Below are 26,172 nucleotides of genomic sequence, written 5' to 3' on the forward strand. Positions count from 1 at the left end.
GCGTCCTGGGGACTTCAATACTATCACCTTTATGCCCTTTTTTTAATATAATTCTTTTTAAATTGTTTTTGAAGTATAAGTGTTTTTATATATTCTAATTGGCCATTAGAATTTTAAATTCAGAATACCTTAATAAAAATTTGGATTTCTTATATTGGGCTATTGGTTCCTGCTATATAGGTGTGTAGTCCTTAACTACACAATGCGCTGTTAAAGAGCCTATAAGAGTGGCTCCATACTTGTGAGTATAAATACATATATTTTTTTATACCAATACGGATTCCAGACTATACTGCACCATATATATTTCTGCTTGAGCTCTAGCCACAGCGTGAGATACGTTTTTCGGACACAAGAAGGGGAAAGGTCGCCTTTACGGACCTGAGAGCGTATATCCCTGAGCTTGGCTGTAAGCTCAGTAAAATGTGAGTGGTTCCTTATATAGAGTTATAATTGTAATAATTTTTACTTGCAGTTTTGCACTATGAGCATTTAATCTCTCTTTCAGAATAAGGTTCTTATACCATTGACTCAGTGAATTTTGTTCGGGAGTGACAACTAAGAGTTTGAACATATTTCAAATTGTATGTAGCGCTACACCTTTTGTTATATTTATGTTTTTGTGATTAGTGTATGAGGAAAGATTACACATGGTGATACAGCAGCTATTATAAAGTTTATCTTAGCATATTTTGTGGAAATTAGGTTTGTATAGAGCGCCAGTATATTCCTATATTTATTTGTACACCGTAGACACCACCCTGACCATAGACAGATAACCAAGACACCTACCCCCCGTATGGGCCGAACACATAGCTACGCATAGACGAATAGCCCCACCATGAGATGCGATAACCCACCCCGAAACGGAGGTCCATCGATGACACAGGAATCCTTATGGACAGGGTGACCAGAGGACGGAGGTCTGGGTATGAGACAGAGGACCACTGTGACAAAGGGAAGGGCCCAGGAGAAGGCAAGGGAACTCATGACAGGCACAGACCTCTCACAGGACACAGTAAAACGCACCACCCAGAAGACTGGGTAAGCCAGGACGGGAGGTGAGGGTCCGGAAGTTCAATGCCATGTGCTGTTCTGCATGTGTTTAGGGTAGGTGCGGGGGGCATACAGGATTGTTGGTTAAAACCATGTTAATATTCCTTTATAATGTTTTATACAGTTTGGTGCTATGTGAGCTATATGTAAACAGAGAACATAATAATATTGTATGCATAGAGAAGGGTTCGGTGGAGCGGACCGAACCACACCTTGATTGTTGCCTTTTCTTGGGATGGGGCCTGAGCTGCCAACCCACACCCGTGCAAACTCTCTGGTGGTGGGACCGTGGACACGGTCGTTACTGGTGCTGGTCACCAGAGCGACTTCCTACCGTGCCCAACCGCTGCACAAGCGCCCTCAAGAGTAGAGGGCCAGACGAGGGACCTATATAGTCCCCTACGAGACCACAGTCTCACCTCTCACCCTCACACACCCATATTACTTACACCACATTACACACACACCCCAGCACACACCCAACACCCTCCTTCCTATTCCCCCCCTCAAGTCCGTGCCGGGTTCAAGGGTTCCGGGGGCATCTACCGCGGGGCCGGGGGCCCTCGGGAATCAGACCCCATATTCCTGGAGAGTGAGAGCCAACAACCGCGAAGAAACATTACATACCGCAGCAAGCCACTGACTGTCCTCACAGTCAACTGCAGGGGCCTGAACATCCCGGAACGCAGATCACACGTGCTGAGGGAACTAAAGAAAAAACATATCGCAGTAGCAATGCTTCAAGAAACACACTTCAGGGAAGGCTCTGCTCCCCAGTTACGCAACAAATCGAATCCGAACAACTACTTCTGCAACCATCCCTCCGTCGTAAGTCCGGAGTAGCCATAATGATAGCAGCGGATCTGGAATTCAGGGAACTGCCACGAACTCAGGATGGACAGGGACGTTTTCTCTTCCTGAAGGGATTCATAGCGGACAAAATATATACATTTGCTACCCTATAGGTCACCAACAGATGCCAAGCCGCATTCCTTAGAGGAGCACTGGCCAAACTGCGGGAGTTTGCGGAGGGCGTGTTAATCTTGGGGGGGACTTTAATGCTCCCCTTGACCCACCGCTTGACTCATCCTCGGGACATAGCTGTATACCTCAGCGATGCATCCGAGCCATCAGGAATTCGCTGAACAACCTGGACCTGGTCGATTGCTGGAGAGCCCTACACCCATCCGACAAAGACTTCACGCACTATTCTGCTCGTCATGATCGCGACGCAAGAATTGACTATCTATTCATTGAACAAGAGGGTCTCTCTCACCTGCTGAAAGCGACCATAGAACCGGCAACACGGTCAGATCATAGCCCGGTTAGCGTAGAACTCGAGTCACCCCTGTTCCGACCCTCCTTGTGGACATGGAGACTAAACAAAGCACTACTAACAGACCTGGTCACACGTGATCAACTCGGACAAGACATAGACAGCTATTTCAGGGAGAATGACAGCGAGGGGATGTCGCCTATCACCCTATGGGAAGCACATAAGAACGTCATACGGGGATCGCTCATCCGCATCGCCTCCACAAAGAAAAGAGAAGCCGCCCGGGAAATGATAGCTCTCTATAAGTCCATTTTGACCCTGGAATTACAACATAAACAAACCCAACTACACGAAGTTTATGGTGAGCTCATGGAATCCAGGAGGTCACTGAAGGACCTCATAGTTAAAAAGCATCTCCGCTACCTACAAAGCTCCAAGGGCTTTTTCTATGCACATGCCAACAAAGGGGGTAGATACCTGGCTCGACTTCTGAAGGGCAACATGCCACGTACGCAAATACGCAAATTACGCCTTACATCGGGAGCGATCTCTCCCTTCCCACAGGAGATAGCGGGGGAGTTCAAGGACTTCTACCAAAACCTTTATAACCTCCCACCACCTGAAGGAGGAGGCCATGGAGCACAACAGATCTTCGACTATCTGCATTCCAACGTGACGGAGGTGATAGACCCAGATTCCGCTGCGATCCTGGACACACCGATTCGCATAGATGAACTAGCTGCGGCCTTGAAAGGCGCCAAAACTGGCAAGGCACCCGGGCCTGATGGCTTCTCCACCAGATATTATAAGAAATTTGCAGGGAGACTCCTACCATGGCTAGTGAAAGCTCTTAACGCAGTGGCAGAGGGGGGGAAACTCGGACCGGAATCCCTATCCGCAACGATAAGAACCCTATCTTACTCAAACTGGGAAAGGACCCGATGTGCTGCGGAAGCTACCGCCCAATATCCCTCCTAAACGTCGATACTAAATTACTCACGAAGGTGCTCGCAACAAGGATACAACCATACCTCCTGAACCTAATCCACATGGACCAGACGGGCTTTATCCCTGGTTGCGAGGCACGGGATAGCACGTTACGACTCTTCTCCATCCAACACCGGGCACGGGAGATGGGAGGGCGCCTTCTGCTGCTATCGACTGACGCGGAGAAGGCGTTCGACCGAGTCAACTGGCAGTACATGATCGCCACGCTAAAGGAGATGGGCATGGGACAGAAGCTCCTCACCTGGATTTCTGCCATTTATAGCACCCCCTCGGGCCTCGGTGAGGATTAACGGTTCCCAGACAACGGACTTTGCGATCAGTAATGGAACGCGACAGGTATGTCCCCTCTCTCCGCTATTATTCGCCCTGTCACTGGAACCCCTCCTGCAAGCGATTCGCCTGAATCTAAACATACAGGGACATGACGGTCAGGGTTCAACCCATAAAGTTGCGGCATAGGCCGATGACTTGCTCTTTTTTTATCAAAAACCCTAGAATAACTATTCCGAACCTCCTAGCGGAGTTCGAGCACTACAGCAAAATATCAGGCTTCAAGCTCAACCTATCCAAATGCGAGGTACTGAATCTCACACTACCCACATCAGACTACTTGGAGCTGAATCCGGAATTCAACTTTAAGTGGTGCTATGGCAAAATGAAATACCTGGGAATCTGGGTAACCACAGACCCCGGGAAATTTTACGAACATAACTTCCTACCCCTGCTGCACACGATAACAGCGGACCTCACCAGGTGGGCCTTCCCCCATGTAACATGGCACGGACGTATAGCTGTGCTTAAAATGAACATGCTCCCTAGGGTTTTATACCTCCTGCAGACCATACCCCTCACACCTCCAGCAAACTTCTTTTCCTTCCTGAAAACGGCAGTCATACGCTTCACGTGGCGAACGATCTAGACTAAGACACGACATACTGTGCCTGCCTAGATTCATGGGAGGACTAGCGCTACCGGACTTCCGCAAATATCATCAGGCCACGGTACTACAGCGCATTCTGGATTGGCACATGAACCCCCCGCACAAACACTGGGTGACACTAGATAGAGAAGCCGCGGAAGTGCCCATGGAATCGATGATCCGGGCGGGAGCCCTGCAACCCCGGTACCGGGAGGAGAACAAGGGACCAGTCGCACAAACTCTACGTGGACGGAAATCGCTGAGGGAAAAGCCGTACATCTCACCCACACCTAGCCCGATGCTCCCGATCACGCACAATAGTAAAATAGGTGAGGGCTTACCAGCCAGAACCTGGAGCTTCCTGGGAGAGGGGGAATACATCCCCATAGGCAGAGCTCTACAAGCGGGTGGGATGCCAGATTTAGAATCACTACTGGAAGGTAGACCAAGGACCATCATGGCTACCTTCCGATATATACAACTGAAACAATACTACACCACACTCGCTCATAAGGAGCGCCTACACAGGGAATTAACATGGTTCGAGGGCCTATGCGAACAAGGAACCAGACTGGGCCACGCAGTTTCAACGCTATACCAACAACTAATAACGGATACCCAAACGAACAACACCACATTTCAGAGACAATGGGAAGAATCTCTGGGCAAGACATTCACTGTACCACAGTGGGATAAAGCCCTGATATGGCAACACAAAAGTTCCATGAGTTCCTACTACCAGGAAGTAAATTACAAACTACTATCTTTCTGGTATAGAACACCTAGCGTAATTCATCAGATTTTCCCGGCAGTGCCACCAACGTGCTGGAGATGCCAGGAGGACAGAGGCACACTACTACATATATGGTGGGAATGCCGAGTCATACTCCCATATTGGGACATGGTAAAAACTGAGATAACCCGGGTACTGGGGGATATACCCGACTGGTCAGCGGAACTCGCCCTCCTACACATCTCACAACAAACGACCGCGAGTTTTAAAAAAATCAATACTTCAACACCTCTTGAATGCGGCTAAGGCGTCAATACCGGCCTACTGGAAGACAACCAACATCCCAACGAAAAAGGAATGGATTAGACGAGTTGAAGATATACAGAGCGCGGAGGCACTTCATGCCTCCCTAACAGGCAGAGAAACTAAACACGTGGAAATGTGGCAGCTGTGGTTTATATATATATTGCCCAACACTCACGGGGGGTGGATGCGCGGACGAGCCCGGACCCCCCCATAGCACGTAACTCCCACCAACAACCCCCCCTCCTACCTATCCTTTCCCCTTCCTCCCCCCCCCCACCCCCTCCCTAACACAATCACTAATCAGGAACAGAAACAGACGACACGCTGCCAACGCCCAACCATCACAACGCTCACAAGAGAAAAAGGATACACAGACTTGGACATCTGCCACTCAACAGACTCAACGGCACACCACAAGCCACACAATACATATGGCTGTAACCCATAACACACTGAACGGAAAAGTTAATGCCACTAATGCAGCCACAACACTATTGATCACACTCAACACCACTCACACACCAATACACATCACCTTATCTAAAATGAAGACGACAATCATACCCCAATCAGAACCAACGGACAGACACAATCGACAAGACAGACCAGGACCACACCCTACCGAGGTTGACGCAGCTCAAAACATACACGGGAGAAACCTTAGGCCCAAAACATAGGCAACTGCGTGAACTAAGCCCAGTGAAAGGGGATAAACTGCATAACACATGCGGAAGTGAATAGAGATCACATGGGAACCTACATGCAGTGGCCTCAGGCTCAAACAATCAGAGAGATACACAAGCCTCCCATGGGAACACCACGAGAATACATGTCACACAAATGTAATGCTCATAAACTTGTTATGTTGGTGACCTGCGTGTCCCACCTGATATACTCTACTGTATCTTGTTTCTACTGTCTAAATCTTCAATAAAACAGATTTACAACTAAATAAGCAAATGATGGCCTCACAAATGAATTGCAGAATTTGGTGGGGGGAAAGAAATTTTTTTCCAGATGCATTAGCTTTGCACCTAAATGTAAACTTTAAGCACCATAACAACTGTGCATTATTGCAAAGTTTATGGTACAGAGAGAATCCTGCACCCACTTTCAGCTCAAAAAGTGGCTTATAAGTGCAGAGACTTGTAAGTGTTGCTGTTGCTATTAGACGACTCCTCACAGCTGTCAATCTTCTGAGCTGCCTGTAGCAATTTTGTTTATTCCATCTTTGTGTGTATATGTGTAGGTATGTGTGTATATATGTATATGTGTATGAAAGTTCCTTAGAGAACTGAAACGTTGATCTTCTGTGACAGATGCCTGAAAAGCTAAGTTTTTTTTTCACAATATTTGGAGTGCTATCATTACTTTATTTCTATTATTTGGCTGTTAAGCACCGGGCTTTTTACTATTAATCCAGGAGTGCAAGCAATTGGAAATATATATATATATATATATATATATATATATATATATATATATATATATATATATATATATATATATATATATATATATATATATATATATATATATAATATTTATTATTATTATTGCCATTTATATAGCGCCAACAGATTCCGTAGCGCTTTACAATATTATGCGAGGGGGATTTAACTATAAATAGGACAATTACAAATAAACTTACGGGAACAATAGGTTGAAGAGGACCCTGCTCAATCGAGCTTACATTCTATAGGAGGTGGGGTGTAAAACACATTAGGATATATATATAATATATGTGTGTGTGTGTATATATAATATATATATATTCACCACATCCGAAGTGACCAGTAGGTCTGGGGCATCAATGTCTAGGTACTTGATTTTAATTAGACTGTTCTTAGTATGATGAACATATAATCTGCCCGAACTCTCCATTGACTGAGGGAACGCAAAGATGGCTAAGGGCTGAAAAAGTTAGTCTGTTCCTGTTACAATCGGACGTCCAAGAGGACAAATTGCCTTGTTTTTTTTTCTTTAATTTTGTATTTTATTGAAAAATTTATAATCTGCAATGGGATACAGAACAAAAATTTGGGGAGGAACGGAGCACAACATGGATAGTGTTAACAACAGGATTTTCATATAGTAAGTCGTTTATAGACAATCAAGATAATACATTCAGTTCAATACAGCACTTATGTTAATGCTTTTTCAGTGGTATCAGTGATGGTTAGAATCCCGGTATACGTAGGTTGTCTCTAACTTGCCCAGAGTTTTAACTTAGTAGAGGTCCTTTCATGTTCCAGGTTAGTGAATAAGCTCCCTTTAGGGGAACATCTTGCACATTAGGGGGTAGGAAAGAGTATCATACCTCTAAAGACATATAGGGATTGGGGGACTGTTGGCAGCAATTGAGTAGTAATCCACACCAGTCTGTGTCTAGGAGTGTATAGTTTCATAATGGGGGTTACATTTGCAGATAACACTAGGTTGTGATATGGTGATTGCTTTAGTGGATGGAAAAAAATAATTGTAAGTAGTTGAGGGCTTTGTTTTTAGTAAGTAATTGTTGTTGTTTTATAAGAGTGTTTTTGAGTCCCTATGAGGCAATTAGGGATTATTCTAGTTTACAGTGAACGAATAATCTAAATTTTATTAACCCCTTAAGGACCAAACTTCTGGAATAAAAGGGAATCATGAGATGTCACACATGTCATGTGTCCTTAAGGGATTAAAGACAGAAGGCGAATATTTGCTTATCTTTCTTTACTGTAACTCCCAGCAGCAAAGAAATGGTTAACAAGTTGTAAGTAAAAATTCAACCAATCATAATACATCATACAACAATATAGTGCTATCAGACTCCTCCCACTTCCTCTTTCTTGGTGGTGCCGATCAGCGATAGTAGTAGTCAACCATGTAAACTTGACACTGTGGAACTAGAATTCCGGTGTACAAGCAATCAACCATGTAAACGAGTACCCGAGCAGATGCAAATGTGATCTTCACACTAGGAGAGAAGAAGAGAACATTCGTGAAAGTATGGTCTCTTGTGTAAGAGAAAACATAAACACGCACCTAAGTGACAGATTTGATTACTTGATAGGTGAAACCATAATGATAAATGTTATATAGTGCTATAAAAGCTAGAGTAACATTAAACTGTATATTTTTAACAGTCAATTTGTAAGAGTATATACGTGCAATAGTAAGATGAAAGAGACTTACCCTGGGGTGGGTTCCATAATGAACGAAGGGAGGGAAAATATTCACCTCCTGTCTTTAATAAAATTTAGATTATTCGTTCACTGTAAGCTAGAATAATCCCTAATTTTATGGCAAGACAGGAGGCTTCATATTTGCTGTTTTAACGCTGTTGAATGAAAGAACAAGCCGCATGTGACGTAGGTTTAAAATAAAAGGTTCGAAAAGTCTATTCCCTTGACCAATCTGCGGCGGATAGAGTATCCGCCAACGAGCTGCCCGCATGGAAGGCAGAGGATGCGGCTGCACCTCTAACGGAGTGAGCACCAAAGGATTGCTCGATCCCTGCTTGGGTAAGCAACCATCTTATCCAGCGTGCGATCGTGGGTGAAGAGACCGGTTTATGAGGTCTAACGTAGGAGACAAACAGAGGTCTAGTAGGGGCACGTAGAGAGGTCGTGCTCTCCATGTAACAACGGGTACACAGGGCTATACAGAGAGACAGTCTGTCTGAAAGTAGGGGTAAAAGACTGAGGAGGAGTTAGTCTTGGTACGTCTAGTAATAGTAAATCTGACACCGTCCGGTGCAAAGGTCACAGCATGAAAGTCAAAGGCCCGAACGTCTGAAACTCTGCGGAAGGACACCAGGCACAGGAGCAGGGCCAATTTCGCAGAGAGTTGGCGTAGGGATAGAGCCTCGTTAGACGGCCAGGATTCCAACAGCTGGAAAACTTTAGAAATATTCCAAAAGTTGGAGTATTTAGCCGCAGGTGGCCTCATCAAACGTATGCCCCGTAGGAGTCTGCATACGGACGGGTGCTTCCCAACCAAGGAATTATCAACAGTGTCATGGGCCGCCGAAATGGCGGAACGAAAAATATTAATCGACCGGTATGACTTCCCTTGGTCAAAAAGGATGACAAAAAATTTAAAATTGGTGGAAGAGGTGCTGAAACGGGATCGAGGTCCCTTTCCAGACACCAGCTGACCCAAACTCGCCATGCGGCGAGGTAGGTTCGTCTGGTTCCTGGAGCCCACGAATCCCACAGGAGCGTCTGAGCAGTGCGTGAAAGTCCCGCGACATGCCAGGCTCCCCTGAAACTGTCCAAGCTACCAATTGGAGGTGGCCCTGTAGGGCGAGTGGGTGGTAATCTCCCGTTGGGTTCCTGAGAACCCGGGTAGAGCGAGGTAGTAGGATTGGGTAGTCTACCGATAGTTCCAGGAGAGTCGGGAACCAAGTCTGAGCCCTCCATAGTGGAGTGATTATTACTATCTTGGCCATCTGTGCCTTGACCCGGTGAAGGGTCCGTTGAATCATCGAGAAGGGAGGAAAAGCATAGGCTCCTCTCCGCGGCCAAGGTTGTAGAAAAGCATCGACAGCCAGAGACAGAGGGTCTGGTAGCAAGCTGAAGAAATCGTCTGTCTGACGGTTCAGGCGGGATGCAAAGAGATCGAGTGTGAGGGGTCCCCGTGATAGATAAATCTGGTGGAACAGAGAAGGGTCTAATTGCCAATCGCTGGCATCTCTCCAGTGACGTGAAAACCAGTCTGCGACTAGGTTGTCGGGTCCCGGAAGATATTCCGCTCGGATGGATAGATTCCTGTCCAGGCAGAATTGATACAGATCTTTGGTGAGATCGGTCAGTAGTTTGGATTTGGAACCTCCGAGGCGGTTTACATACCGCACTGCAGAGATGTTGTCCATCCGAAGTACTAGGGAGCAGTTGGATGCGTTCTTGGCAAAGCTGCGGATCGCGAAGGATCCAGCAATGAGCTTGAGACAGTTTATATGGAGTGCTTGTTCCGAAGGGGACCAGAGACCCCCTGTGGAGTTTCGGGTACATGTAGCACCCCAACCCAGAAGGCTTGCATCGGATTCCAGGATAAAATCTGGTTGAGATCCGAAGATCGCTTTCCCATTCCAGGCTTCCATGTTGCGAAGCCACCAGTGTAGTTCGATGCGAACTTCGTCTGTCAGGGATATGAACTGGTCGTACGAGGTTGAGCCATGCAAGTAGGAGGTTTTCAACCGTTGCATTGCTCTGTAGTGTAAAGGCCCGGGAAATCTAACCTGAATTGTATGCGGACAGGAGTCCAAGAATGTGAGCAAGGTCTCGGAGCCGAGGTCTTTGCGAAGAGAGTAACTTTCGTATTTCCTTCTTTATGTTTTTGATTTTTGGGTAAGGCAGCTGCAAAGTCGCCTGAACCGAATCTATCTGAAAACCCAGAAATTGGACTATTTGAGAAGGTTCCAGATCTGACTTCTGGAAATTTATTACAAAACCGAGGTTTTGAAGGAGAGCAGAGGTCATGTGAGTGTGTTTGCGGAGCAAATGTCGGTCTTGGGCCATAATCAGGATATCGTCTAGATATATGATGGAGTGTACTCCTTGAGAACGGAGTAGAGCTATGACCGGCTTCATTATTTTGGTGAAACACCAAGGGGCGGAACAAAGTCCGAAAGGAAGGCAGGTGAACTGCCGAACTTCGTCTTGCCAGAGAAATTGCAGGAAGGGACAGGGACCGTGAGATAAGCATCCTTCAGATCGAATCTGGAGAACCAATCTCCCACGCAGAGTAGGTCCCTGAGTAGATGGATACCCTCCATCTTGAAATGACGGTATGTGATAAATTGGTTCAATGTTTTGAGGTTGATGATAGGACGGTGTTCTCCCGTCTTTTTCTGTACTAGGAAAATATTGCTTATGAAAGTGTGTGGGAAAGGCGAAGGCTCGATCGCATTTGTCTAGAAGTTTGTGTAACTCTGAGTTCAGGATTTGTTTGTCTACCTTCGACATCTCTAGAGGCGTCGGAGGGGAGTTTTGAAAGGGGTATGTAAGGAAATCTATCTTGAAACCCCTGACTGTATGAAGGATCCAGTGATCCTGAGAGAGTAGTTTCCACTGTTGGGGAAAAAAAGGGTTAGTCGACCATCAATTGGTACATTTTTTTAAATAAGTAAGGTCCATTACCTGAAGCAGCGCGTCCGCGCAGGGATGCAGAACCACGTCCTCGGAAGGAGCCTCTTGTATTGAAGAGCTGTCTGTGGTATGGTCGGGTGGGTCCTGAAGACCATTAGTCTGTGGGTCGGGGTCTGTAGCCTTGAAAGGCTGCCCTACTGGTAGCTCGACCCTGGAAGCGACCAGCTCTCCCATAAAAACGATTAGTTTGGGACCTAAAAACTCTTCGTAATGAAGATTGGGCTTTATTTAGGGTTGTAAAAACTGAGACATGCTTAGAGAGGTCTCGCATAAACTTGTCGCTGAATAACAGACCATCGGCTTCTGGCTCCAACTCTTTGGAGCTTAAATCCACTAATTTGGCATCAATGTTATAGAGTGCTGCTTTTCGTCTCTCTACCGACATTGCCACATTGGCGTTACCCAATAGGCATAGAGCTCGTTGAGCCCATTCCCTTACAGTGTGCAGGTCAAACTAACCGCTAGTGAGTGCCTCATCTGCCAGAATAAATATTTGAATAATAGGGCCTGAAATGTCCAAAAGTTTGTCTTGGGTTGTTTTTTAACCCTTGTTCGATACCCTTACGAGGGTCTTTGCCAGACTTTGTTAAATAAGTGACCAGCATAGGGTCAAATTCGGGGGTAGAGGCGACTTTGCCTGGTATAGTGGGTCTTGGGCATTCTGCCCTTAATTTGTTCCTGATCTCTTTTTCAAGTGGCTTGCGAAGCCACATCTTGCAGAAATTTTCAATATGATCTGGAGGGGCCCACTCTGCAGATCGTGGATGACGAATTCTCCTTGGGTCAAACAAGGGGAGGCCTGAAGCATTCAGAAGGACGTCTGAAACAGGCTCTTTAGATGAAGGAGCACCTTTCATATCTGGATTAAGGAAGGTTTCCTTAACGAACTCCGATGTTGAGCACTCCTGGGGCACATTCGCCATGGAGTCCTCATCAGAGTACGTTAGGTCGTAATCATTTAAAATACGGCCAGCGAGTCGGGAAGTAGAGCCCTCAAGGGGATCGGTAAGATCTCGCACGGTGTGAGGCAGAGAAGTTTTTAAAACTTTGGCGGGGGCCTTGCCTTTGCCCGCTGTAGCGCTATTCCCTTTCCAGGGTCTTTTGCGCGGGGCACTTTCCTGGTCAGAAAAGTGGGAATCCTCTGAGTCAGAGGGTAGGTGCGCAGAGGGATGAACCTCTGGAGCAGTCTGTTCTTGATAGGCTGCCAAAGCTTTGGGAATGGACTCCGCAATGGTGGAGAAAAGCCATTCCCGAAGTTCTGCAGAGATTGCAGGGTCTTGGTGGTCTGACATACTTATTATTATGAGAGTGAACTGGCAGACAGAATGAAAAAAATGATAAATGTGAATTTATTGTATTCTTGTAAGCTAGGGTATATGAGGAGAAAGTGGGGGTCACCCACTACGTGGACTTAATCACTAATGTGTATAGTGATAAAATATATAGGTGTTACCCAGTAGATAAAGTGGTATTCTGCCACTGACTTTAAGAAGCAGGCATAAATATATGCATATAATAGCAAAGCAAATGGGGGTCACCCACTATTATTGAGCAGCTGGTAAGATAGATCACCAGACAATAGTTAATAAAAATATGGTGATGAATAGTGGGGGTCACCCACAGAGACAAGGTGGGGGTCACCCACAAAGGAAAAGCAGATAAATGTATATAAATATATATACAATGTAAAGTGGGGGTCACCCACAGTAATAAGGTGGTGTCAGCCACAGTAAGGTTCTAATAATAATATAGAGTGTATATTAAAATCAATATTTTATTGAGAAACAGGGAGGGGGTCACCCATCAGTTTGAGCAGGTTATCCTGATGCAAGGTACCTGCAAATGTATGAAAAGAAAAGATCAGATCAGACTTCTGATCGAAATCTGTAGCAAGGTAACAAGAAAAAACCCTTAATAAAAGGGTTATTTCTATTAGGCTGTGACTTACCTTCTGAAACAGGCGTTAGAACAAAATTATTTTCAGAAGCCGCAGAGTTCGCCCAAAAAAAACTCGATACCGCGATCAAAGATGGCCGCTGCGTGTGAGGGGAAGGTGTTGCCGGCCGCAAGGGCGGGAATAAAAGGGCGCGGAACTGTTGCGCAAGGTAACGGACTCCTGGGAAATGGAGTCCGTTACTGAAGAGATTCCCCTTGAGGGCCGGCGGGCCGTTCTTGTAAGTGACAGAGAATGGCCCGGTGGCAAATGAGAACCTGAAGCTAATTAAAGGTACAAGAACTCACATATTGGCTTAAATCAATTCAAAATAAAAAACAAAACACAACATAGAATAGCAATATTAATACAATTACTCTAGTGAAGCATGAAAAGCCCCATAGTGACAAGGATTTATTAAAATACAAATTCACGTAAAATTAGAAATACAAATAATGACAAGATAATACAATAATGACTGAGAGTAGGCAACGTAATTAGAATAGACTCACCTGGGAAGCAAGCAGCAAAGAAAGAGGCAGTGGGAGGAGTCTGATAGCACTATATTGTTGTATGATGTATTATGATTGGTTGAATTTTTACTTACAACTTGTTAACTATTTATTTGCTGCTGGGAGTTACAGTAAAGAAAGATAAGCAAATATGAAGGCGCCTGTGTTGCCATAAAATTTTAGTTTGTTGAAGTGCGATCTGTCCTGTCACACAGTTAGTGCGTGTCCCAGTGTGTTGCCTCAGAAACTGTTCCATAGTATTACATTGTCTGTTCGGTGATGTCTATCTTCCAAGTTTTTGACAGCTTTATGTGATTTGGCAGTCAATTTCTCATAGAGAGTTTTGGTTTATTTTATCGTGCTATTTGCTTGTGGGGGGGCAAAATGGTTTCTTCCAGCACAATGCTATTACGTTTCTAACCGCTAGTATTACTATTGCTGCAACTTTCTTAGATATTATCGACCATGTGGTGGGAAACAATAAAAACAGGCCTATTGTTGAGGTTAGTGGTAGGTCTGTAATCTTAAAAACAGTAAGCACTGTCGTTCTCTCCTCCCACTGGGGTTTTATCCCTGGGCATTCCCACCATATATGTAACATGTTACCCTCATTATTACCGCATCTTAGTCTGGTTGTACATTTGGGTACATTTTGTGTAGGTGGCTGGTGTTTAGATACCAATGGTATGCCATTTTTTTTATGAGCTTCAATGTGGGAATAGCATGAGGTCAATCTTTTGAGAACATTGAGAGATTGTAACCATTGTGTATCTGTGGGGTGCGTGCCCTATTTTTTCACAAATCGCGTTTTTATAGGGAAACTATAAGACTTGTCACCGGGAATGTATTATGTGAGAAGGAATGTTGTGATATCACTTTGTAAGACAATGCTTTGTCAAGGATAGTTCTAGGAATCCTAGAAACGTGTAGTCTGATCACTTTAACCTCCCTGGCGGTATGATTATGTCAGGAATTTTGTACCAAAAGCGGTACCATTTTTTTGCATGGAAATTTGGTGTTATGTATTGTAGGCCAGTAATTACTTTCTTAAACCTGACCAAAAGTACTCTCAGATGTGATAAAGTTTGAAACATAAAATCATGAATTATAATCTAATAAATAATATAATTTTATTCAATAATGTAATAAATAATGAAATTTGTCAAACAAAGAAAATTCAGTAAACATCCTGGGTGTGGTCAATTTTGAAACATGGGACTGCACATAGACCGACATCACAATCAGGGCAATGGAATCTGGTTTCCTTTCGGATTTTTTTTTCCATTGCTATCTCGCTTTGAGCAGGTGATACTGTGTCAAATCTGAGGTGATACAATGTAATCTGACAGGATTTCACTGTATCACCTAACTTTATGTGTGTGTGTCACTTTTATGCTTGAAACATTTGAATTACCCGCCCAGTTCCGCCCCCATGAGCCTCACATGAGCGGCTCACAGAGACGGAACCAGGAAGTCAGATGGAGGCATCCGCCGGGGCTCTCACCGGCAATCACAGCGCGGGGACATCGCTGGATCGCAAGGAGAAGGTAAGGAGACTCCGCTGCCAGCTCTGTTATCTACCCCGAGCGTGACTCGGGGTTACCGCTTCTGGCAGCGAAAATTAACCCCGAGTCACGCTCGGGAATACCGCTAGCCTGGTTAAGAATCTTACAATTAAAATGCCACGTAATTGTCATATAACCTCTTCATGATAGTCTATTTTGTTCTGAGTCACTATCAAGCCACTTTTGTCAGCTGCTTGATAATATCAGGATTTGAGGTCTATTCCCTGAGAGCTTAGAGATGACCGTGTACTCTTAGCAAATCCCTGATCACCATGTGCAATGGCTCCACTATACAATTTCATTTATGAGCAGTTTCAACTGATTTTGTTTGCATCAGTGAAAGCAGTCACAGCCGTACTGTTAGAGCATGTTCCATTGATTTCTAAGGGTAAACTGCTTTCTGTTCACTAAAGCCTCACTGTTTGAAATAAACCTGTTTCAGGGGCAGCAGGATGAGTAATCTAGAAAGGAAATCAATTTATGGGGTTATTCGGTATAGTGAAAATTCAAATTGAATATTAAATTTTAGGACAAAGTAGCTCAAGAAATATAAATGGCGAATTTTACCAATTTGACTGTTAGGCAGGGTTATCTCCTAACGTGAGAATACAAAGTACATTTCAGGCCAGGGGAACTGAATGGAAAGTATAATCTGACTTTATTCCAATACGGCTATTTTCATCTTAAATGTAAAATTCACGTTGAATTTACACTTTAGTGAATAACCCTGAGTGAAAGATGTGAAAACCATGTTGAATTCCTGACAATTTACAATTTAGTGGGGCAATAGTGGCGACTAATATTCTATCAAGTCTAACAATTCATATTGCTATATCCCTGGTTTTGAAACTTGCATGTATTTGGCAAGGGTAAGTATAGCCTTTTACATGCCAACTTAATTCAATATATTGATGGTTCTTTTTATCAAGTTACAACATTAATCTGCTTAAAGGGACACTGTAGGCACCCAGACCACTTCAGCTAATTGAAGTGGTCTGGGTGCTGTGACCCTTTTGCACTTAGTGCTGCTATGTAACACATTACAGTTCCAGAGAACTGCAATGTATTCATTGCAGCTCTAAGTCTGCCCTTAGTGGCTGTCTACCAGAATCCAAACTGACTTTTGGTCCGTTATCTGATGATGGACGTCCTCATGACCACCAGCATCAGATTGACCACCAGCATCAGATCGGGGGGGGTGGCAAGGGAGGGTTGAGGCAGGGGGGAGCGGTAGTGCCAGGAATACAGCTTTGTATTGCTGGCACTACAGTATCCCTTTAAACACTGCTCTGGCTTGTTTGCAATGTATTTTATGTTCACAGTGTAGAAATATGTCGCCTTCTCCACTTCAAAAATGACTTAAAGCCAGTTGCTGTTTAGGATCATTGTAATGATTTATGGAGGTCTGACTTGATTACATTTCTTGTTCTTTTCATTTCAGAGAGTGAAGGTAGATGTCCATCTCACCTGACCGTAATGAGCAGAGGAAGAATATTCACTTTTGAAGCAGTGCACGAAGGCCAGATCCTTTCGCCTCCTGAGCTGCTAAGGTTAAACACTTATGCTTAACATATATGGCTTGGAATAGTAAAATTGTGGAGACCTCCTACTACTCATAAGGATAATGTTAAACTTTGGCCTCCCAGCTGTTGTTGAACAGTAAATTACATAATTTTGGGAATTAAAGGAATGGTATAGGTAAAACATTGCATATCCTCGTTTCCCCCCGACCATAAACCTACTGTCACTAAATGATTTTTTTCCCTAAATAGCATGAAAATTAGCTTTAGAGGTACATGTTTTAATCTTTACTTTGATCAGATATTCTACTCCTCCTCTGATTGCATGTCATTTCCCCCTTTGCTATCTCACTGCTTCCTGTATTTCAGCCAGACTGGCCACCAATGGCCATGCTGCAGTGATTCTCTGACAGGCTTCCCTAAAACTCCGGCCCTCCAGATGTTGCTGAACTACAACTCCCATGATTCTATGAATGAAATAGATAGGCTAAGAATCATGGGAGTTGTAGTTCAGCAACATCTGGGGGGCCTAAGTTTGGGGAAGCCTGAGACTGTGTAATGACACGCCCACAATGCCTGTCCAAGAAGTACTCAGCCTAAGTTACACTACAAATACATCATTCAAACACTAGAACTTAAATAACACATCACACACACTAACATTCCCTTACCAAATTAGGTATCATAGTGTCATATGTTTATTATAAATAAATATGAAGAGACAGACAAATACATACAGAGCATTGTGTTATATCTGTCTGTCTATCTGTTGAGGTTGATTAACATGGGTTGGAAGGGTAAACAGTGAGTAGGGAGGTTGACTGACATGGGTTGGCAAGGAAGGGGTTAACTGTGGGTAGGACGGTTGACTGACAGGGGTTGGCAAGGAAGGGTTAACAGTGGGTAGGAAGGTTGACTGACAGGGACTGGAGGAGAATGTGTTACTTGCATTACTGGGAGAGAGGGAGGGAGAGGAGCACATAAGCATTCTAGCTTTGTCTCTGTGGTGCAGTCTGTGCTGTGAGCATTCCTCACACTAGATAAGACATGCCTCTATTTTCATTGGCTGAAGGAGATACGTTTCTTTCAGAGACTGGGTATCAGGAACATGTTGACATGTGAGAGGGGGATGTGGCTAAAGAGGCTGGGTTACACTGCTGGAAAACAGCAAAACATTTTACAGCACTGCAGGAAAACTACACAGAATTGAAAGAAAATAAACTAACCACAGGTATTTTGAGCTTATTAGCTTTAATTTATGCTTAACTTGTTTAGCTACCTGGAGTGTCCCTTTAATTGAAGTGACATCAAATAGCTGAAGAGCCGAATTTGGGCAACCTTGTCTAAAAGAACATTACATACTTTTGCAGGTAGCCATACACTGATGGGACTTTGACTTTATTTTCAGAGGTCTCCATTTACTTTCTTTTTTTCTTCTTTCTTTTAGGCAGCTTACGTATATTCAGAATATATGCCAAAATGAACCTAATGGAATTGGATTGTCTTCCTTAACCACGGAAGAGAGAACACGCTGGGCTTTGGTTAGTAATTATTTGTTGGAAATACAAAAATTTCATGTTTTTGATTTTTTACATTTTGTTTATAATTCTTTTGGCTATTTGCACATTGATATAAAATGTCGACTATAGGTCTATGGCTATAGACCATTATGCTTACCTGGGAGCCAACCTACTGTTTCTACAGGAGACTTTTTTTGTCAACGCTATATGCCTACATATTGGGTTAGATCAGAAGGCCTACCATGCTTGCTTATCTACATAGCGCCAGGATGTTTCAGTTATGAGTTGGTCTATAAGGTTGGAAGTAACTTCCATCCATGTCAAAGAAGGGAGATTTGTCCTTCTGTATGTTGTACTGAATGGTGCTAATATGCAGTTCTTAAATGTTTATGTGCCTAGTGAATGGAACCAATGATTTCCCTTCTTGAGACTGGGTTTCCTTGACTCCTTTTGATAGGAAGATATTTTAATCTCTTTGATAGGCGCTTCTGTGAAATAGCACAGTAAAACTCTATTTCTATAAGATTGTATCAGAGAAACCATCTAATTGGCCTAGCGTGGAGTTTAGCCGTGCATGTGCACTAACCTCACAATGCTTTCCTATGGAAAAGCATTGGATTGGCTGAGATGGATCAACACTGATGATTTTAGCAGAAGAGGCTAAACTTCACAGAGGAGACCGGTACAGTGAGGACTGAAAGGTAAGTAAACTACATTTTTACATATTTATATTACTGATGTTCTAGGATTCCTTTAAACTTTTCGGACAGTATTAGAATTATAAATGATGTTGCGAGAAACAAATTCAGGAGAGTAGACCAGTCTTTCTTTAATAAAGGAATAAAATGGACACATTGGTTGACCCTTTTACATTTAGTTGGAAAAGAGTTTTCCTGAACATTTTACTACAAATTTATTTCAGAGTAAAGGTTAATGTCTCTAGCTACATTTGCATACATTTCCTGGTCATTCAACAAGCCCTCATCAAGGTAATAATGTCAACGTCTGATGACTGAACATTCATTCTCTTGTTCTCTTCTGTTAAAGGATAGAGTATGTTTGGTTGCTCTTAGCCTCTTCTCATTTTAGAAGGCTGCACAGTCGATCAGGGTTTCAAATGGAACACCAAAATGGTTGTTCATTGTGTATCAACTTCAATAATTATTTCTCTTCCACACTTCAAATCTTTTCTGGGTTGATTGAGTAAGAGTGCTAGAGATGACAATCCGAGGCTATGGCTCATACTTATAGATTGTGGAAGGAAAGGGAAATATATATTGGTCTAGATTTGAGTGCCCTATTTCTAATTCAGTTGTCTTTTTATGCCTGTTATTTTCAATTTTATTGGGCCCACACTGTGGTCATGTGTGGAAATATATTTTTATTTATTTTTGTATAATTTACTTTTACCTTAACCCCTTAAGGACACATGACATGTGTGACATGTCATGATTCCATTTTATTCCAGAAGTTTGGTCCTTAAGGGGTTAAAAAAATATTCTTCTCCCAAAAAATTAGATTTGAAGGGAATGTGTCATATTGCTTCAAAGGTATACAATCCCCCGCCATTCACTCCCCTCAAAAAAATCATGCTTTATAATGTCTTGGAAAACAATTATTTTATTCATTACCATTTCAGGCTCGTGAACATCTTCTGAATCTTGATCCAAAGAATGCATCCAGTCTGGAAAAAATTCAGAGCAGTTTGTTTATTGTGTCTATTGATGATTCGAGTCCTCTGGGAACAGCAGACGATTATAGCCAGGTAACTTGGAAGGTTGAGGTGAGCGAGGTTAGAAACACTGTACCAGCGGTTCAAATGATCATTTAAGGCAAAGCATTTGAATGTGACAGTTGTCACAGAAAAAAACCTGTCCCTTTAAATTGCAGGTTTGTTCAACGTAAATATTACTAGGAACATTAAATCTTTCTTCTTGAATTTAGATTACAAAACTGGCGCTTACTGGAGATCCAACTGTACGTTGGGGAGACAAGTCGTACAACTTCATTATGTGGCAAAATGGGGTGTTTGGATCCAACTGTGATGTAAGTAGACAATATTTCTTGATCTTACTTCACCAATGTCCTGTCAACATTTGGCTTTGTTTTGTTATAAAAATGTAAAACTATATAAAATATTGTACTCAAAAAAAGTGCCTCATTTGAAGAAGAAAAAAGAGAACCTAATGTTAAATTAGAGATTCTGATCTAGACTTTAATGGCTCCTCTGTTAATGCTTTGAGAACAAAAGGCAGATCTCATGGAGTCAAGAATATCTCAATATTCCCAAGTCAACCATATTGGATCACAGTACTGTACTGCTGATCCTTATATTCTTTGGCAGTTCTAGGAACATGCTCAGAGCACAGGGATAATTAAAATCTTTAAAACTAATTGTGATGTTCAGGTAAGCATCTCAGACTGCGCCAAACCATAAATCTCAATCGGTAAGAAAACCTGATGGTCGCCTGGCATCACCAACACTGCATTCTGCATACCAGGACAAAGGCTGGTAACATATGCTTCACTTCACCAAGAATGTGTGGGGTGCAATCCTCAGTCTTCTCTCACATACCAATCACAGCATTTAAATAAACCCCAACAAAAATCGTTTTAGAAAGACATTCTTTATTTCACCTTCAAGTGGACCTGGCCAGGTCTCTTTTTGATGGTGGAATTTAGAACATCTGTCTAAAAAGGTTCTTGTTGATGTTGTTGACTGCATGCCAGAACAAAATACAAAATCCTACAATGTGCTTCTCTACCCAACAGAGAATCTGTACCAGATAGCTCTGCCCAGGCAGACTCTTTACTGGTTTCTTTGGGAGAAAGAGACTGTACTGTCCCCAGAAAGATCATGATAGACATGATAATAAAGACTAAAATAAAATGTATCTTATGTTAAAAAGTACTGGGGATACAAGAAGGTAGTCTTCACATATATATATTTCTGTCCTGACAGCTAGAGGCTAACCCAGAAGTGATGCTGCCATAATTAGGTAAAAAAATATTTTGAGAAGAAAATATCTTTATAAAATTAATGGTTTTAAGCAATCTACCCTTACAGCAATATAGAAATGTTATTAAAACACATTATCCATACAGCTATTTAAATATATTAAACTTACTAATGCACTCTGCCTTCATTATGAATCTCAATCTGACTGTAGACCCTTATCTTCGATCTGTCTCTCCTCTTGTTTCAGCACGCACCATACGATGCCATGGTACTGGTATCCATGTGTGATTACATTGATCAAAACATCATAGCGTGTGAAGGTCGCTGGAAGGTATGTTTCTATTGAATTGTTGCTACAAAGGATGCACTTTATTTGCTCTTTAATTTTACTAAACTGATGCAATACTTTTTTGGCAGGGTTCCACTGCTGTTAGAGATTTCCCCCATCCTGAAGAAGTTACTTTCACCGTGGATGAAAAAGTACTGCGGGACATTGCTCTTGCTAAAGCTCAGTATTTGGAACAGGTATGGACTCATTATTTTTTGTTAGGATTTTTATTTTTCTTCTGTTCTTTGTTATTTCAGTTTCAACTGATCGAAGTGGTCAGGATCCAAACAAATCCTCAGACCAACACATTCCCTTAGATTTTTCAATATGGAAATCAATGGAACAGAAAACAAAAATTCAATGTAGTTTAGAATATTCTAAGGACAACTTCTATAAGTTATAGACAATACTTTCAAGCATTTCTCCATACCACAGTTAAATATCTTGTTGATAGCGTTTGAACCTAATGTCAAACGTGTTAATGACAAATCTGATGATTTAGAATTTTAGATTGATTCTAATTTTTTTCCCTCCTGGATGCCTTGATTAGAGTTTAGAAATATATACATTGTAGATTGTTTTTTTTTGTCAAGGTTAATAATCTATTCCCCCTTGGTTTTGCCTTCTCCACGCTTGAAGGGATCTGGGACTGATAGAGGTTTTTCTGTAGCCACCAAGGAAATGTTTCCATATTTTTTTTTTTATAAAGAATTAAAAATTTCACAAATTTACTTGGAGTGATGACCCTAGAAACCATATCTGGCTACAAATATTACACCAGAATCTGTGTGTTTGTCATATTTAGGATCCAAAGTTAGAATCGAGAAGTGCCCTATATTTACTGTTTATCCTCCTTACAACCTATCAGAAGATGACCATAACAATGTTGCATGAATACATTTTTTTTTTTCTTAGGGTTCTGATTTGCAGGTAGCTAACTACGCATTTACAGATTTTGGAAAGAACCTCGTTAAGAGGAAGAAACTTCACCCAGATACCTTTATCCAGCTTTCTCTTCAGCTGGCCTATTACAAGCTTTATGGCCGGTAAGCTTTGGTACTTTCAGGTATTCATTATGAGTTTAGGTTCACGTTCTCTTCAAATATATATATATATATATATATATATATATATATATATATATATATATTTAAAAAAATATATATTAATATCCCCTGCACTCACGCTTGTGATGTTCCAATGCCGGGCGCACTTCCAGAGCTCCAATAGATACAACATCCAATAAGAAATGCTGCTTATTTTAAAAAAAAAAAATTCAATAAAAGTTTTGTTTTAAGTCCGGAGAAACATCCTTTTTTTTATTGGATGTTATATATATATATATATATTATCTTTACCTCTGTAGCTCATGTACCGAGGCAGAATGTTCTCCTCTCCCTGCTGGTAGCCCTATTGCCATTCTCTCTGACCTTCAGTCCATCTTTAGTGGGTTTTTTTTGTCCACCATCTCCCTTTCTCTTACTGGCTGTCCTTTTCGTTCGTTCTTCTTTTTTTCCCCCCATTTGTAATATTATTTAACTCAAATCACATATGCCATTTAATATAATCATTTGTTGGTTAATGACTGCATGTAATGTGCTGGATGGAACATTTGCTGAAAAAAAAATGCCTACTTTTAATAAACATAATGTGACTTAATAGTAAAAACAAAGGGCTAGAAGGTGCAGCCCCCCTACTTTTACCCTTCAGTGTAGCGCTAAAAGTATATAACTAATGATATTTATATCGCTTATCCCTATTAAAGCACTGAGATGATAAAGAATATTTCTGTGCTAGATGGCAAAGAGAAATGAACATATTGTATGTCCAAAAATAAGGGAAATATGGGAAAATAAATGGTAAAACTCACAAGGATAAAGCCAAAAAGAGGGACTGGCTCCAATCACAATTGCCTTGGTGTGTTTTTCCTCTACAGATGAACTCGGAAATAAGCACAAAGAGGGAAATTCCTGGTATAGAATATCACACAACAAATACTGCTCACCTTGATTAGAGCCACAAAGAAACCTGGTATGAAGGCTTGGAACCCACTAAAAGGGGCGATCCTTCTTTCTTGAGGTAGATGGAATTATTAGCCGGTAGGACTTGGGAATCCAATAATAATACATTTTATCTAAACAGAAATATATATCACATAAAAACAAATTTAAATAATTGTCCAAAAGGGATTTCTACTTCTCCAAGACGCGTTTTTCCCGGTCCTTGGGCTTTTCCAATCCTTCCTAGAGGGGTGGGCTAGGAAGGAATACCTCTGCTTAAAAAAGCCTACGTGAGAAGTAGGGGGTCGCACCTTCTAGCCTTTTGTTTTTACTATTTTCTATTTTTGGTGGGTTTAGAGATTCCCATATAGGTATGGTAGCAGCTGTCAAGTTTGACATTTCTATAATATTTAAGTGTCTTCTTAACACAGAGCACTTTTCCATAATGTGACTTAACATGAACCAGCTGCAGACCAGACTTTCTGACCATTTCACACTAAAATGAATGATTCGGTATATATTTTCAATCCCTTCATTAAACTATAAATCTGATTATTTTGATATTTCCTTCTCTGCCACCTCCTCAAAATATGCTTACCCCATGTAATTATGAATACTTTCAATCTCCTCTCCTCCAAATTAAACTACCAGTTGCCCTCTTTTTACTTTAGCCCCGGTAGCTGCTATGAAACCGCGTCTACACGGGTTTACTATCATGCCCGTACAGAGACTATGAGGCCGTGCACCGAGGAAGCCATGGAATGGTGTCGCTCCATGGTAGACCCAAATGCCACTGTAAGTCACAACATGGCTCAGTTACTCACACAATTATTGGGTTTCATGTCTGCTAATGGAATGGTTTAGCTAGCATTTGTGTAGAGTTCCGGACCTAATGAAATGTCAATCAAGTTTTTCTAATATTGTGTAGTGAGAATCATAATAAAATATGTGAGAATGTATGTCCTACAGCCATCAACTGATTGTTTCAACCATTCTGTGTCATAAACTTTACAGTAAGCCATATACAGAGATACAAATGATCAATCACTTGCTTTCCAAATCAGCTTAATCTTTATTCTATATAATATATATTTTTGTCTTTAATTGAATTTGTTATTTTTTATGTTAGAGTTAGATATTTCATTTAGTAAATATCTGTGTACAGAAGAGGCTTGCAGTATGTATACCTTTTGGGTATGTTTTACAAGGGCTAATCGTGTAGGTCCTCCTTTAAAGTCCAGAATTGGGCTTGTTCCCTTTTATAGTCATGTGCTGCACATTTCACCAGATAATTTGTTTTGTGAAAAAATGTGTCAAATTTAAAAAGAAGCAGGAAGCACTGTAACCACTAGAGCGTATTGTACTAGTTATCGTGCTAAGAGGCTTTGGCTGGAGAATTAAGTGTTAGTTCTTCAGTCAAATGAGGTAAAATCCATAAATTCAGTTCAAGGTTTGTTAGCAGATACTCTAGGACCTGCCTGAATTGTTATTAGCGTGTGTTTTAGTTAGTTTATCATCCTATTGTCTTTTATTTGGCCTTTTTTTTTTTTTTTTTTTTAAATGATTTGTCAAGTATGTATAGTGTGTTTTTAAGCATACTTTAAATATTTGTTGTTACCCCTCCATTGCCTACTAATAGAGCACCAGAAACTATGTGTAAATCAGGAATTTAGTTTTATACTTGATGTAATTTTCTGAGATCCCATAGAATTCTAGAATTATATATATTTTTTAAATTCATACAGAGGTTGTTGGAATTCCAGTGAATTCCAACACAATAGAAAGGTTTTCTGAAACAAAATAGGGAACAATGAGAAGAAATGGTCTTGCCAAGGAGAGATTGGTTAAGGTGGTAAGTATATCTGCCTGCTGGCAAAGCATCATGCCAGTAGTAGTTCCGCAATTGCTGCTAATCTCTGATCTATAGCTTTTATTTGCAATGTTCTACCACAGAAATGTTGACAAGAAGGAACTTGGCACCCGCTCCTTTAAGTGAGCTGCCAGCTTGTTCAGTTATTTCAATAGACTCCTGTGTGATAGGAAGTGCTGAGGGCACAGGGACGGAACTGGGTACCATCAAGCTTGGTCTTTCTACTTTGCCTTCTTAGTAAGAACCAAGCAGGAAGCTATTCGGACATATTTAAGGTAGTTACTCTTATTTCTGCTCTGATTTACTGTGGCACACGCTCATATGACGTTTGGAAAGTGAGGTTACTGTACAATATTTATTTGTCAGGTCTTGCTTCTCAAGTTCTCTTCTCTTTCTGCAGCTTGGTCAACGTCAAGAACTAATGCTGAAAGCATTTGCTAAACACAATAAGATGATGAAGGAATGCCAGGATGGGAAAGGTATGGGACAGATAAAAAATTATTTACGAGAAATAACTGGTTGTAGCACAGAGG

At 41.9% G+C, this 26,172-nt stretch overlaps 1 protein-coding gene across 2 annotated transcripts in view; it reads left to right on the forward strand.

Moving 5' to 3' along the window:
* The window catches only part of CROT (carnitine O-octanoyltransferase), a 60,767-nt gene that overhangs the window by 25,987 nt on the left and 8,608 nt on the right, over positions 1 to 26,172 (forward strand). For both annotated transcript variants that reach the window (XM_063452481.1, XM_063452482.1), the window contains exons 6-14: positions 16,884 to 16,992; positions 18,410 to 18,503; positions 20,122 to 20,247; positions 20,427 to 20,528; positions 21,689 to 21,772; positions 21,859 to 21,966; positions 22,685 to 22,815; positions 24,441 to 24,564; positions 26,040 to 26,118. In XM_063452481.1, the coding sequence (XP_063308551.1) occupies positions 16,884 to 16,992; positions 18,410 to 18,503; positions 20,122 to 20,247; positions 20,427 to 20,528; positions 21,689 to 21,772; positions 21,859 to 21,966; positions 22,685 to 22,815; positions 24,441 to 24,564; positions 26,040 to 26,118 (957 nt within the window). The remainder of the gene's footprint in view (positions 1 to 16,883; positions 16,993 to 18,409; positions 18,504 to 20,121; positions 20,248 to 20,426; positions 20,529 to 21,688; positions 21,773 to 21,858; positions 21,967 to 22,684; positions 22,816 to 24,440; positions 24,565 to 26,039; positions 26,119 to 26,172) is intronic.

The sequence above is a fragment of the Pelobates fuscus genome, chromosome 4, assembly GCF_036172605.1.
Source record: "Pelobates fuscus isolate aPelFus1 chromosome 4, aPelFus1.pri, whole genome shotgun sequence".
Classification (NCBI taxonomy): Eukaryota; Metazoa; Chordata; class Amphibia; order Anura; family Pelobatidae; genus Pelobates; species Pelobates fuscus.